This window comes from Cervus canadensis, chromosome 12, assembly GCF_019320065.1.
Source record: "Cervus canadensis isolate Bull #8, Minnesota chromosome 12, ASM1932006v1, whole genome shotgun sequence".
Taxonomy (NCBI): Eukaryota; Metazoa; Chordata; class Mammalia; order Artiodactyla; family Cervidae; genus Cervus; species Cervus canadensis.
The window spans coordinates 43,963,426-43,978,821 of record NC_057397.1 but is presented as its reverse complement, the minus strand read 5'-3'; the positions used below and the strand labels follow the sequence as shown (position 1 = coordinate 43,978,821).

At 47.6% G+C, this 15,396-nt stretch overlaps 2 protein-coding genes across 2 annotated transcripts in view; one reads left to right on the top strand and one right to left on the bottom strand.

The window, feature by feature from the left end:
• Positions 1-13,498, bottom strand: part of EXT1 (exostosin glycosyltransferase 1) — a 308,538-nt gene extending 295,040 nt beyond the window's left edge. The window contains exon 1 of the mRNA XM_043483365.1: positions 12,321-13,498. Within this exon, the coding sequence (XP_043339300.1) occupies positions 12,321-13,282 (962 nt within the window). The 5' untranslated portion in view covers positions 13,283-13,498. The remainder of the gene's footprint in view (positions 1-12,320) is intronic.
• A 78-nt stretch (positions 13,499-13,576) lies between these two features.
• On the top strand, positions 13,577-15,003 carry LOC122450982 (translation initiation factor IF-2-like). The gene has a single exon (XM_043483367.1). It carries the CDS (start codon positions 13,577-13,579, stop codon positions 14,426-14,428), a length of 852 nt encoding a protein of 283 aa, XP_043339302.1. The 3' UTR covers positions 14,429-15,003.
• Positions 15,004-15,396: the final 393 nt, after the last annotated feature.

The window sequence follows — 15,396 nt, the reverse complement described above, 5'->3', positions numbered from 1 at the left end:
ATGGCCACCAAACCAGAATCTTTATTTAAGACCTACTAAGAAGCCAAGTAAGTGTGATCCAGTGTCTTCTCTCTGATCTACACACCTTGAATACTTCTACGCAATATCCGTACAATTCCACAAGCTAAAACAAACAAGTCAGCAGATTTTTACATGCAGGAAATGGAGGCCAATGGGAGAAACAATGGAATACCTTCCCTCTGCTTTTTTATCCTTTGCTTTTTAATTAAATGATAAATCTCAATATGAATTCATTAGAAGCCTGATAGCTCAATTAAGCACTGTGTTACTATATACTCTGGGGCAACGCTTCAATATCAGTTAACAGAGTTGGGATGTAACCTGAGCAGGAAATGAAAGCCAAAAGTTATATTCAACGTACCATTTGGGAGAAAAATTGCAATTAAGGGGGGACAGAAAGTCCCAATATCTACAGACTGTTAAAATTAAATGACAAAAACACCATAATGGTTTCTCCTGTAGCAATAAATTCTTTAGATTCACATTACATAGTAAAGCCTGTCAGTTCATTTTAATTTGGTTTCACCAATAGCTTATTCAACAGAACAGGAACAAAAAGAAAAAGAAAGAAAGGCAACTACTGTGGAGGGGGAGAAAAAGGTTATTGGAAGAAATATCCCCTTTGGAAATAAAAAGAAACTGGATGAATCAGTAAATGATGCACTTGGGGAAAACACAGGGATTCCTGGGCTGTAAACCAAAGACAGGGACACCTGTAGACCCATACATTGAATAAATGGTTAACAGCATTTTGATTAAACACAGTAATCAAATAAATAAATGTTAAAGAAACGTAATTAAATACACACAAAATAAATGAATAAGTGTGATTTACCAAATAAATAATTTTTTTTAATTTACAAATAAACATAACTTGTTTAAATAAATGTAATTTCTCTTTTTCATTTATCCAACAAAACCTGAGTGCCCAGGGAGGGTGGGTCAGGCACAGTGCTGGGCTGTGAAGACACAGCCGTGAGTGAGTTCAGTGTCATTTACCGACAGGGCCTTCCTGCCCCACATTTACTGTAAATGCCCCACTCCCACTCTCACTGTGCATCCACGTCACGTAGTGAGCATTCCTAAACACCTGCACTTCATCTCCAAAGAGTCTGATTGGCCAGGAGTAGGACCTGGGCCCCACTTCCAGAAGCTCCCCAGCTTGAGATCCAATGTCTTCACCCCTTCCCGTGGGTTGTTTTCTTCCCAGGATCTAAAGCATTCTAACATAGGCCACAATAGACATGGTTATCAGTCTCCCATCGTTAGACTGGGACCATCATGGGGCAGGAATGTGTGTCTGTTTGGTTCACTGTTGAATCCCCAGTGCCTGGAAAACAGTAGGTGCTCAATAAGTATCAGCTGAGTAGGTTCAGTGACAAACCAACCTGAATCCTCCCCTCAGGGCCCATACAATTACTGGGGAGAGAGAAAAACAGATAGTTAAACAAATGGAAAAAAACACAGCCGTGCCAGATAGAACAGTTCTCCAAGAGCCCACAGCAGGGGATTGTGACCAAGTCTGGGGCATGAAGGAAGTGACTCTGGAAGAAATGAATGGAGCAGGGGACAGCTTTCCAAGAAAGAGAGAGGAGGGCATGCGGGGAAAGGAAGAGGAGGAATGAGACTCCACTAAGAGCCTGAGGACAGAAAGGCAGGTGGAGCTGCACCAACCCCAGCCCCCATCCCCGCCACACTGTATGGATGAGCCACGAGAAGCCTCCGAGGCAAATCTGAGTACGATGGTGGCATGGTCCTATGTTTATCAGAGCTGCTGTGGATGCCTTCCACCAGTCTGTCAGGATGCTGGCATATATGCAGGGTGTGTGAAATCCAGTCCAGACTTCCACCCATTAGTTCCCATGCTGGACACCCCTAGAAAAGGGGAAAAAGCCGGACATGTGCCCCAATGCACCATCCAGGGCAGCCTCTAAGCTCTAGACAAGCGGCTCCTCATCCCTTTATGGGCACGTGCCCTCTCTAATTCCTAGCCTCCACACTCCACACCTGGGGCAGCTCTTTACCTGAGCCCAGGGCCCAAGTCACTTGAAGACTAGTCAACCAAGAATAACATCACAGGCCCACACAGCAATACTAGAAAACTTCACATTTCTCATTACTGTACTGATATGTATCATAAAACCCCAGAAATCTGAGTTAGCAACAAATACCAGAACTTTGATACAAACCCCAAGGACACCCCTTGTACCCTGAGCCCTTGGGGAACTTGCTGAGCTTAGTATTAATAGATAAGCTTTCAAATGGAGAGCTTCTTTTTAGGGCCACCAAAATATTTTTATTTTCACGACAGTGGTTAAAAAAAAAAAGTTATAAAACTCATTACATGCTCCCCTACTTTCTTAAACAAAGGCCAATGTACACAAGTGATGGCTTGTGGTCGGCACTGTACCATGGCACAGTTTATCCGATATTTACAGAAGCTCTGGTTGGTGTGACCGCCACAGTGCTAGGTGGCAGGACTCACAGACACACTTCTGGGGTATCTGTAGGACACGCTCAGGCTCTGGGCCAGCTGAGCTGAAATTGCAGGGCTTCTTGAATGGATAAGAAGAGGTGGTACATATATAAAACACAATATTACTCAGCCATAAAAAGGAATAAAATTGTGCAATTTGCAGAGATGTGGATGGACCTAGAGACTGTCATAAAGAGTGAGTAAGAAAGAAAAACCAATACCGTATAATATCACTTATGTGTGGAATCTAGAAAAACAATACAGATGAACTTATGTGCAAAGCAAAAATAGAGACACAGATGTAGAAACAAACATATGCACGGATACCAAGAGGGAAAAGGGACAGTGGGATGAATTGGGAGACTCGCACTGATACTATGGATAAAATTAGTGACTACTGTAGAGCGCAGGGAACGCTACTCCAGGCTCTGTGGTGGCGTAAACAACAAGGAAATCCAAAAAAGAGGGAAAATGTGTATCTGTACAGCTGGTTCACTTTGCTGGACAGCAGAAACTAACACAACTACACTACCATAAACATAAATTTTTTAAAAATGCAGAGCTTCTTTACTTCTTCTGGGTGTTATCCCTTCCTGGCCTGCTTCCTTCTATTTGGGTTGCCAACTGTCCCTTCTTCCCAGACCTGACTTCCCAAGAATCGCTCTCTCTTTAAATGGATTGCTTTGAATCTGCTGTGAGCTAAGAAACCAGATTACCAAGCTGGTTAGAACGGTCTCTTCTTCTGTAAGATGAAATCAATTCTAGGTGAGAAACACGCGTGATACTCTATAAATCAATCACGCTATTGTTGACGTCTGTGTGTGGTCTTTATGACATCAGCTCCAGCTGTGCGGAAGCAATAGACGCCAGTGTGAAGAACGCAGGCGCAGAATGCGTACCAACGGCCCTTGGTTGGCATCCTTGCTGCGTGCGCTTAGGCAAGTCACTTATAAAGATTCTCTGAACTTCGTTCTGCATCTCAAATGCAAATCTTCCTGCTTGGGTGGACATAAAGATTCAAGAAGATACTGCCCATTACCCAGCACACGGTACGCTCTCAAGAATGCTATCATCATCATCAACCAGGCTCAAATCTGTCAGTGCCAACAGGATATGGCTTCAACAGTGTTTACCACAGCCAACTTCCCCTAACCACAGCCCCCCGTTTCAGGAAGCAACTTTAGGCTGCTCTTTGCAAAAGGATAGCCACCAATTCAATCAAGAATGACAATCTGACAGGGCAGCGTTTTAACTGATGAGGTCGCCACCAGACCCAGAGACATGGCCTAATACGAATGTCTCTCCCTCAAAGAAGTAAGGATCCCCAGGGCAGCCAATCAGGCTGGTTTCATCCAGGGCCTGCATGAGAGAATTCAGGAAAGACTGGCCCGTGGTTGGCAGACACACAGAGGGACAGAGGTGTCAGCCAGGGCAGAGATGAAGGTCCAGATGGAGATGCCCAGGTGTTGCGCTGGGTCCTGAGAACTCACTGGAGCAGTTCCAGCCCAGCTTCTGTGTGCCCTTCACAATAAATCCTGTGACATAAGGGGGCCTGAGTGATACTCTGCTCTTTGCAACCTAAGGGCCTGTGGAACCAACCCATTCATATGCGGTATCCTTCCAAAAGTTACCCTCAACCGATCAGGGTGCCGAAGTCACCTGCAAAAGTGACCATCTGCATTCTTGGAGCAGTTGCCCAGGGAACTTGGAGGATGTGGAGGCAAGGCAGTTCCTGACTGCCCCAGAGACAGCCTGCTCCGCCTGCTTGCACCCTTGCCCCAGCCCACCTGCAAGCTCCAATGCCCATCTACGTCTTTCCACAGCCCACAGAAACAATGGGTGGCCTTCCAGAGCACCTACCACAATTTCCTGAGGATTACACATCAAGAAAGAGGTGAGCAGTTATTTCTGTGGCTTAGTTAAGAGCCAAGTTATGAAACGAAGCAAACCTCTGTGGCTGATTAGAAAATGGCAGGAAGATGGTTTTTAATAAACACCACCACCTTGTAGACCACATTAGCATTTACCAGCTTTTGCATCAGAAGCATGCACCCACACTACCTCCTTTCAACGTCCTGGTGAGGGCTTGTGATCCCCACTCACAGATGTGGAAACTGAGGCTGAGACGTTCATCAATTAATCCAGAAATATGTGTGGGTCAGTGACTTCCCTGGTCCGGGGTCACTGCACTCTTCTAACGGGCTTTGCAGGAGACAAGAGGGTACACAAGACAAGGAAAGTTCTCCAAAATTCTCACTGCTGCTCAAAGCAATTATGATGCAAAGAGAGCCTAACTTACTAGGTGTAAGGAGTGTGGTTCACTTTGTTTTCTATTTTGGTTTTTTGTTTTTCTTTTCTTCTTGGCCACACAGAGAGGCTTGCGGGATTTTAGCTCCCTGACCAGGGACTGAACCCAGGCCCTCAGCAGTGAAAGCCCTGAGCCCTAACCAATTCCCCTCTGACTTGGAATTTAAATCACTTAGAATAGTGGCTCATTTGCACTTAGAATCCCAGATCTGACCTGGACACCCCACAGGCAAAGCCTCCTGCCTCAATTCACCTCCAAGGAACTATAAACTCAACAGCCAAAGAGAAAAGAGATGAGGGACTTTGAGTGACTGATACAATTAACTTAAAAAATGACACCTACCCAGGTTAGGCCCGCAGATTCTGAGATCCCAGGAAAGGATTGCAGAATGCAGGGAGGAAGAAGTCTGCTTAGTAAGAGACACAACAGAGGTTTTTGGCTCCAGCAAAAACAAAACTTCAAAGGGACCAGAGCTGTGGGAGCTTCAAAGACCCCCTGCAGGACCAATTAACACCTACAAATGTTTATCTAAGCAGTCATTTCAGGATGGCTACTTCACTAAATGGGTGCTCAGACTCAACTCAAGAACAGCTATTCCTCCAAAAGGGACCTGGGTGGGGGTTGGGAGAAAGGAAGTGCTGTATTTTCTGAGAGAGACCTTAGTCAAGAAGAAAACAAATCCTCAGTACAGTGAAATTCATCACAGGCCCAAGTATAATAAAAGATGGGAAACAAGTTAAATCTGTTAACTAAGAAAATGGAAATCAACTAGGATACAGCCATGAGTTACTAAAAAGAACTATGCAGCCATTAAAAATCCTACTTTAATATTTTAATAGGATTTTCCTATTTAAAGGGAGAGGAAAATGCTCTGAGATAATGTTAAGAAAAAAGCAACATGTAAAGATACATTTAAAGTCGGACTCTGACTTCATAAAACCCACAGACGAGGCCGGCCGGAAGTTTGCTGTATTCGCTCCTGGATGCCCCAAGCTCCAACACTTATGTGTCTGGCACAAACAAGACACTTAAAGAAAATGTGTCAGATTCATTATTTACTATTAATTAAGCAGTAATTAACATATCTATACAAGGTACTTGGATACACAGAGACAGAATGACATAATCACAGAGGTGTACATGTTGGTTATAAAAGGCCAACTTCTGAAGTTTAATAATAGTGGTGAGCTCTTATTGTGGGGATTAGAGAAGAAACTTAATTTTCATATTCATATCTTTTGCATTTGCCTAATTTTCCACAAAAGCTCTGCAGTGTTGATTGTGGTTATGGCAGTCACTCAGTCGTGTCTGGCTCTTTGCGGCCCCATGGGTTACACAGCCCACCAGGCTCCTCTGTCCATGGCATTCTCTAGGCAAAAATACTGGAGTGGGTTGCCATTCCCTTCTCCAGGGGGATCTTCCTAACTCAGGGATCGAACCCAGGTCTCAGGCTCTGCATAACTTTCGTAACTTTTTAACTGCTGTTTTTCTATAGGGATCCTGAGGGTAGGGAGCAGTGGGGTGCTATACTCGAGAAACTTGGCCCGTTCTGCCAGAAGTGGAACCTTCCAGGGGGTCTCCCATCTCTACAGGATCACACTTTCTTACCTGGGGCAACGATCACTCCCGTACCATCTCACAGGTTCACTGACACCTCGTATGATCACTCCTGCACAATCTCATGGGTTCATGACACCCAGTACAGGGCAAACCCCCCCGCCAGATGCTATCAGTGAGGGCAAAGCTCACATACAATTCACTTCCTCATTTTCCTGGGACGAGCTCTAGGACAGAATGAAAGCCAGAATCTACACAGACAAAGTTATTAACACCCCTTGAACGGAAGAGCTGAAGGAGTTCAATGTTTTTGCTGTTCAGTTGCTAAGTTGTGTCTGACTCTTTTTGACAGCATGAACTGCAGCACGCCACGTTGATAAATGGGGCCATCTTGATCCCATCTCTGAGCCAAACTTTTCCTTGGAAAACATGTATAGAAAGGAAAGCAGTAGCAGGGGCTGGGGGGGGAGATATGATGCACAAACACTGGAATGACATTAAACTCACTGACACACAACTGTGAGCAGGTGCACATTCTGTTTGGTTCTTTAAGGTGGTAACATCCTGTAGAGGAAAGAGCACTGTCTTCGGCGTTCAGAAGCCTGGTTCGAACACTGCCATGTCCTCACCAGATGCAACTGTGGCTCCTTACTTGACCTTCTCGAGGCCTGCACTCCTATCTGTAAAATGGAGATCTCACACTGGTTGAAAGGCTTAAAGGCACTAATAAAGGCAACCTAACATCAGGCACTGGACAAATGCCATGCAATTGTGAGGAGGTCCTTACGCATTAGAGGAGCTCGGTCACTGAACAGAAGAGCTTTGAAGGAAAACCAGATGGTTGTTGAGCTCAAGGAAACGCGAACTCCTGTGTTCATATCCAGACACAAACACACTCCAGAGTGTGGGGCATCCAGTGACCACTGAGCCAGAGAGGCTCCTCTGAAGAGGCGGGAAAGTGACAGTCACGAGCGAGCAGCAGGCTTCAGAGAAATGAAAGCAGCCACACAGCTTGGGCTGGAGCCCCCACCCAGGCACCCACAGGCTGTGCGGCCCACAACGATGCACCTCACCAGAGCAGGCCTCAGCTTACTCACCTGGAACGCGACCTGACGAGACACCCGTGAGCAGAGGAGCCAGGCCCTACCAAGCACAGCCTCTGGTGTGACCTTGGCATACTCAAGGTCATGGTCAGCAGGTGTCCCACTGCCACGGTTCCGGGGAGGCACACCCACAGGCCTTCCGACGAAGGGAACACGCGTTTTGGCCAAGTCTGTGCCATCCAAAGCTGAGGTCCCAGTCACGGGGCCGACCCACGGTGGCCTCTCACGGGCAGGGCCTTCCTAGCAAGCCCCTCTCTGCAGGCTTAGGTCAAGGATTCTACTGGCAACTGTCATTTGTTGAACTGGACTCAATCAATCTGCAATGTCTTTAGCAGCAGCACACGGAACCCCAACCTTCAGGGATTCCTCACAAATGAGGTCCTTGGGCTCTCTCCAGAAAGCAAGTTCAGAGCAACTGAGAAAAGGGCGGGCGGGGGGCGGGGGGGAGGTGAGTGGGGAGGAGTGTTAGAGAAAGTTTTGGAACCTCAGTTCAAGAAGACACAACTGCCAACTTCAAGATTAGCCTAGGGCTGGCCTTAGCTTTATTTTAAAACTGTGCTTTTGTGGTTTATTTTGGAAATGTGTTGGTGCTACTGTACATCTGTGGGGGAAAGGGAGCTTCTACATTTAAAACCTGAGAAGCACAATTTCCACCTTTCATTCCTCCAAGGTTCTCTGCTGGATCGCGAACATGCTCAGGTGTCTAGGAACACAGTTTGGGAAAAGGGGGAAGAAACACATCATTTACTTGTACACATTTTGTGCTTGCCATAAATGCATCTGAATTCAGCTTCTCATTCAGGGAATTAATTCCTTGAGGCCAAACTGAAAGGTTCCCACAACTCCTACTCAGACACAACAGCTCCAGGGACCTCCAACTTAGTTGGCAATGAAAAGAAATATGCAAGCCCCCCGACAGCAAAAGTTCTCAAGTCTGACAATGCCCTTTAGTCGTGGCTATGCATCACCCCTAAAACTAGATGACAAATTATGCATGTATGTGCTTTCTTTTTTTTTTCTTCTCACAAAGCTTGTCCAAAGTCTTTATCAGCTTCCCAAATGAGTCCAAGAGAAATCCTATAAGAAACACCATCAACAAGGACCTTTCAGCGGCTGGAGACCTTTCAAGTGTGTCTGTAATTAAAGATAGAATATTGCAGGTCAAGGGAGAGAAAGTCAGAAAAAGATTTACTTTCTAGGACTACCCCTGCCACGAACCAGTTTTCTGACCTTAAGCAAATCCATCAGTCTATCCCTTAGTTTCCACATCAGTAAAAGGAGGATGTTTGGAAGTTGAATGATCCCTTAACCTCGGGACCCTTAAAAATACCAGGATTGTGAGCTTCAACAAACAACGGAAAAAGGTGTCCAAAAGGCCTGCACAGAATCCTGCCTATTACCAGAAGAGCGCCTTAAAATATTCTCCACCGCTTTCCTCGGAGGGGTCAAAGATAGAAGCCACCTCTCATTTCCTTCTCTTTCTTCTATTTCAGAAAGCCAAATTTGAAGTTTCACAATAATGCCCTCTGAAGGGATCTGAACTACGAACTTCATGCAAAAAATACGGTCATTCTGTAAGAATGCATAAGAAGCTCAAAAGATGTAAAATAGAATTTCTCTAAAGCCTCATTACAAATCATGTAATCACCGCATCAACTTCTTTTAGCCGGCGTCATCTACATCTGTGAATATATGTAACTGATGAAAATTAATTATGAGTGTCATAAAAATGGATGTTCTAATATAATCCTAGACGTCTGGGTCACAACTATTGCTCTATTACAAGAGAAAAGTCTTTCCCTTTATTCCACGTAGCTCTTCTATACCTTTAGCAATAAATGTCTGCTTTTCACAAAAGTGACGGTGAGGTAAAGAAACTAAATATTTGTCACTCAAGGCTAAATTTCACTAAAAGCAGCTTTTTTAGTTGTACATATTCTATGGTATCCTAACTTGGCCATGAGACTGTAAATTTTCAATCTAATTATCATTCCCCTAATACTAGAGCAAAGTTATATGTAGTTACTTGTGGCAGCAAATTAAACTGAAGCATTTTCATAGACACTTGCTAATAAAAAAAAAAAGTAGATGAAAACAGATTCTGTTTTCACAAGCCATTATCAAGTGAATGCTTACAGAGTGCCCTGAAGCCATCTAAAACCCATTCCACCAAAGGATAAACTAAGGTTCAAGATGATGAATCAGAAGTCACACCATAAGACAGTATGAGAAGTCGAACTTAGATGACTTCTATAGACCTAACTGCAACATCCTCCTCTAGAATGCTGGAACGAGATTAGCATTTGATTGGAGGAGTTCTGTGTCTGATACATGCACGGCTGACTTCCAGAAAACATCAGGATAAACAGCAAAGTACAGTAGTTGGGCTTACTTCAGAGCATAAGACAGGTTGTGCTCACCTGTCTCACCACATCAGAGCTCATTCTTCATCTTCATATCTTCCAAAGTCAACACAATAGGCAATCATGTTTGCAAACACCATTTCTCAATGATAAAGCATCCAGATAACTCAGTGAGAGGAATGAGTTAAAACTCCAGGTCAACCAGGCCAATGAATACAAAAGTTCTACAGCACCATCCCATCCCAGGAAAGGAGGTTAGCGCTGGAAAGTATGCAAAAGAGGAATGAAGAAAATCCAGAAGTGGCTGTGAAAGAAATCCCTGCTTAGGAGAAAGAGGCAACTTGCCTTCCTCACTAAATGCCACTTTTCAAAGGAGACTCAATCTTGAGGGCCTGACCCCTTGTGGCCTTAAACATAAACCAAAACAAGGACGTGGGTGTCAAATTTCTTGGCGCAATCACAAAGGGGTCAAAAATTAGAGAAATTTAATGAGCAAAAATTAAAGTTTTTAGAAAACGAACCCCTCCTTCCCTCATTGCCAAAATCTCTAGAAAAACGCTTCAGCAGAGAATGTAGACATTTAATATTCATTTGAGGCCTAGGAGGGTAAAGCAGATATGACTGTTTTATTGGATGGAGGGTGTTTCCCAAATAAATGTACAATTCCAATTTCTTAAGGTAAGATCTCAGGTCCAGCTCCTTTAGAAGAATGAAGACCATCATGATCTTTCTACGAAATTCAGTGAGACTGCTTTAGACTGAAAGGTTAAGACTTCATCTCGAGTTACTCCACCATAAACCAGACAAAGAAATTCTTCAAAGGCTATGAGCCTTTTTTTCTTACAAGCACCCACAGGAATAGGTCAATGTAAATGTCGTGTAAACAAAGCATTCATTACCAACCACAGTTTGTTTCTTTTGTGAGAAAAACTGAAGCCAGGGCAACTGCACCCAACATTCACAGGTAACTGCCCCTGAAGCAGGGTACAATTCAGATTCATAATTGACCCTCCAGCCTCGGGCTTTGCTTATGCTTGAAAGGCAAGAGGTGCTGGGAGTTGGGGAATCCCAGTGTTTGATCCCTTCTCCTTTACTGTCTACGATCAAGTACAGGGGGACTTGAACTTCCCTTCCAATCCCTCCAACAGAGGCCTGAGTGTCTGAGGAAATCCACAGACAACAATCAAACCTTTCATTTCAGGGCCCTTTCCCCACCATGCCCCTTCCTGCTCCAATCAGGTCTGCAAAGCGTTTCCCCTATTCCGCATTTCATGAATCAATTGCAAAATCCGCCAACCTCTGCCAGTTACTCTTGTACTCAGCGGAGAGGCTCCCCTTGCTTCCTTGGGTAGCACAAGGCTGCTCTGGTTTTTAACTGGCGTAACGTGGAAATGCACCGTAGGAGCTCACTAACTCTTTCAAAGCCAGACACATGTGGAGAAATTGGAGCTCCCATCCCATTGTCCAGGAAAGGGACCCTCCAAGCTCAGGTTAAAGCCCATTGGTGGAAACTAGTTTTGACCTCCCCAAGCCCAGTGTGTCAGTTACCATCACCCTGAAGGAAAAGGAAGAGTGAGAAAGGCTACAAAGTCTCCAGCTCAGTTACTTAGCAACTGGACAAAACTTGCTTCACTCCAGAGGGTAAGGAGGCATCTTACCACCCATTCAGAGAGTAACAGTCTCCGATTTACATGCAAATTGATAAAGACAAAAGGAAAGAGGAAATCTAAATTAGCAACTGGAGTTTACAGCAGTAGAGCTGAGGCCCAGATTTACAAACAGCTTTCTCCCAGGGGGGGAGGCAGGATATATACATACCAACAAGCACACATGAATGAATGCATGCATGCATGCGTGCATGCAAGACCACAGGCCCTAACCGGCTTACAGTCTCCCTTCATAAAAGTCAATGCCATCTGGGAGTAGGGAAGAGACAGACACAGAAAGTTTAGGAGCTAAAATTAGAGCACTTCCACTACTAACACACATTTAAGGTTTACGGAAAGATGACAATTGGGGGGTGGGAGAATTCCAGGGAAAGCAGCTTCCCCTCCCTCCTCGAGAGAACAGCAAATAAAGCATCAATCTTGGGTGGAAGGTCCCTAGACTGGGTGGATTCACAGTCTCTGGGGTCCCTATAACCTCTCACAAACACTCTCCTGGCTCCGCCGGTGAAGCGCAGGTTCCAAACTTGGATCAAACCCACACCCTTCATAGAAGACACATCACCCTGAAGGTTTTCCAAGCAAGAGGGAGACACTGTCACGTACTTGGCCCAAGAAAGTGCTCCAGGCTTTTCCGTTTGCCCGAGGAGCGCCAACTCTGGGTCCTCAGCTCTGAGCCACACACCAGAGAACCACGCTGCTCTGTCCCAGGCTTGGAGCAAGAAAAAGAGGACCGGAGGGGCTCCCCGTCCCATCCCCATTCCCCAACCTCACGCCTGGACCCAGGGGGGCAGGGCCCGGGGCTAACCCGCTGAAGCCGCCACTTACTTCTCATACTCGGTGTTGTCCCGGTCACAGCGAGAATCCTTGTGCTTTTGCCAGTCTTTGCCATGCTTGCAGGTGGTGAGCAGCACTACGTCCTCCCCGTTATGGACGTGATATAAGGCATTCCTGGTGTCTGACCCTATCCCTGTCAGGTACCTCTTCCCCTTGAAGACCAGCATGTACTTCCTGAGAGGAGGGATAGTGTTAAACTTCAAAAACCCCCTCTCCCCTCCTGTCCTGGGATGATCCTTAGAAAAGAGGGGAATAGAAACATCAAAGTTGGGTCGGAAGTTTTCAGTACTGATGCTGGCTTTAGCCAGCATCGCCTGGCCGATGTCAAACCCCACGTCCTCGGTGTAGTCAGGCCAAGTGCCGGAATATAAATTAAAAATTAAATGATTCCTACCGTTGTTCCACAAGTGGAGACTCTGCACTTTGGATCTCAAATTGTGCACATACTGAGGTGACAACTGGTCTCGGTCTAAAGTGTCCAGACTCAGGACAAAGAGGCACGCCTGGCTGGGGTCCGAGGTATAGAACCTGGAGCCCTCGATGGCCGCTAGAATGTTTTGGTAACTTTCGGCGATTTTCTCCCCTTTTTGCTGTGGGTAGACGTAGACTTTGAAGCCGTTTTTCTTGCAAAGGGTGAAATCGAAGCAGGACTCCATGCGGCACTTCTTGCCTTTGTAGATGCTCGAGTTGGCCTCTCGCTTCTGCCGGGGCGAAACGTGCACACTGGAATCCTCGTTTTCCAATTGATCCCAGGGAACGAAGGGGCGCAGAGCGTCCGGGAAGCGGGGCCAGAAATGATCCGGACTCGGGTGGTGCAAGCCATTCCGACCGCTGTGCTCTTCTCTCCGGCTGTGGCTTCTCGATGCCCTAAACTGCAAGCCTCCGAAATAAAACAAAAGGGCGAGACAAGAGCCAGCTGAGAGCAGGATGAAATAGCGTTTTTTGGCCTGCATGTGTCCTGCCTGGGTCAAGAGGATTGTAAATAAACACAAGAATCACCCAAGTTTCCCAATCAACACTTTCAGCTCCAGTCCGCCATCTTCCCGCCCGTAAAGACTTCAAACTCTCCGCTCCCACCTTCTCTGGATGCCTTTCCCCAAGCCGTGGACTGATCCAGCGCATGTGGGCGATTTCTTTAACTTTCTCCCCTTCGGTCTTTCATCTTTGGGTTGCACAATGGACGGGAGAGAGCGGGGCGGAATATCTCGCACCCAGGGCGGGCGAGCAGCGGACTGTAATTCTCTTGCATGCAACAAGACCGTGGAAAAGAAAGAGAGGGGGGGAAAAAAAAGCTCCCAATGCCCAATCAATGGCAAGACGAAGTGATTTCCTTGCCTCTCGGATTCCTCTCGGAAGCGTGGAAAACGAGCCCCTGGAAAGCAACTTCAACTCATCCAGTCTCCCGTGCAGAACACTCCGGTTCCAACAAGTCAGCCGATCCCCGGGTTCAGCCGGCTAGTGCATCTTGCAGCTGGGGCGCCGTAACCTCACAAATCCCTGCATCTCTCTTTATTCCCTTCTGCAGCGGCTCCGAGACTCCGGCGGTGTTTACTCCTGCGCTCGCGGGGCCGGCCCCCGGGACGCGCGGCGGCCCGGCTGGAGAAGACTGGAGGCGGCGGCGGCGGCGCTGGGTGACGGCGGCGGCGCGTCCTCCCCGCGGGCAGTGCCGGCCCCGAGCGGCGCTTCCCAGGCCCCCGCGCGATCGCTGCCGACCGCCGCGTTCGGTCGCCGAATGTTACCCGGTTCTGAATGTTACACTTACACATTCCATTCCCGACACGACAGCGCTGACCTCATCCATCCACGCAGCCCGCGCTGCCATTGGCCAAGCGTCACGTCCGGGGGGGGCGGTGCTTCCGCTGCGCCCATTCATAACCCCCGGCCACCGGCAGAGGCGCCGGCGCGGAGCTGGGGGTGCGGGCGGCGCGGGGACCCCGGGGCGCCTCGGCCCGGCCCCCGCGGGCAGAGCGCGGGGCTGCCCCGAGAGAGTCCCGCGGCCCTTCGGCGCGCCGGGATCCGGACCCCGGCCTGGGCCGCACCACCTGCAGCCGCCGCGCCGGGAAACGAGCGCCTCCCAGAGGCGCCTACGGGCGCGCTGAGGCTGGGGAACCAGGGACCGGCGGGCGCTTCCCCGGCCCGCTGCTCCGGCTGCCCCGGTCGTCCTCGAGAATTCCTACTCCTCGGCTGCCTGCCGGGAACGCCTCCCCGAACGGGCGGCGGGGAGTGTTCGGGTTCCTGGAGAAGGATGCTCGAAAAGTGGAGCAGTGGGGCGAGCCCTTGGGCTGCAGGAGGAAAAAGGAAAAAGAAAAAGACTTCATAGAAAGCGACCGCTGACCAGAAGGATGCCCTCTCTCTGCCCACCTTCCACCCTCTGAGGGCCCCAAATTTTCCTTTCTACAAAGCATTTAAACAGGTCCCTTATCCCCTAAATGTTTGCTGTGTCGCTTCAGTCGTGTCCGACTCTGCCACCCCCATGGACTGTGACCCGCCAGGCTCCTCTGTCCACGGGATTCTCTAGGCAAGAATACTGGAGTAGGTTGCCATGCCCTCCTCCAGGGCATCTTCGCAACCCAGGAATGGAACCCATTATCTCCGGCGTCTCCTACATTGCCCATCTTTTTTTTCTTACCCCCAAGGAACCACCCCAATCCCCATTAATAAAAAGAAAATGCTACAACCAAAAAGGAATCGTTTCGATTCTTCATATCTGTCTGTGCACTAATTCACCTATCCCAAATCACCAGTAACTTTCCGCGCATCCTTTCCTAGTTTCCGGAAGCCCTTTGTCTATTCTCTAGAAAGCTTCCAAGAGATCCAATCACACTGTGGAAAAAAGAAAGAGCTTCTAATAGCCGAGAATAACCCGGTTGATTTAAGCTCCTCCCAGTACCGAAAGAGATATTACTCTCTTTTGCGGGGAGGGGGAATGGTTTTTAAGGAGCTGTCTCTGAGGAATAGATGACTGGTAGAATGGCCAGCTGTAGATGAGACACTTGAGGCAGGAGATGACCTTTTTTACCATTAGTACAAGTTAGTCCTTCCTTCAACAGCCCTCCCACACCCCGGC

Coding starts and splice junctions, on each gene's coding strand:
- LOC122450982 (XM_043483367.1), top strand. CDS start 13,577: ATGCAACAAGACCGTGGAAAAGAAAGAGAGGGGGGGAAAAAAAAGCTC.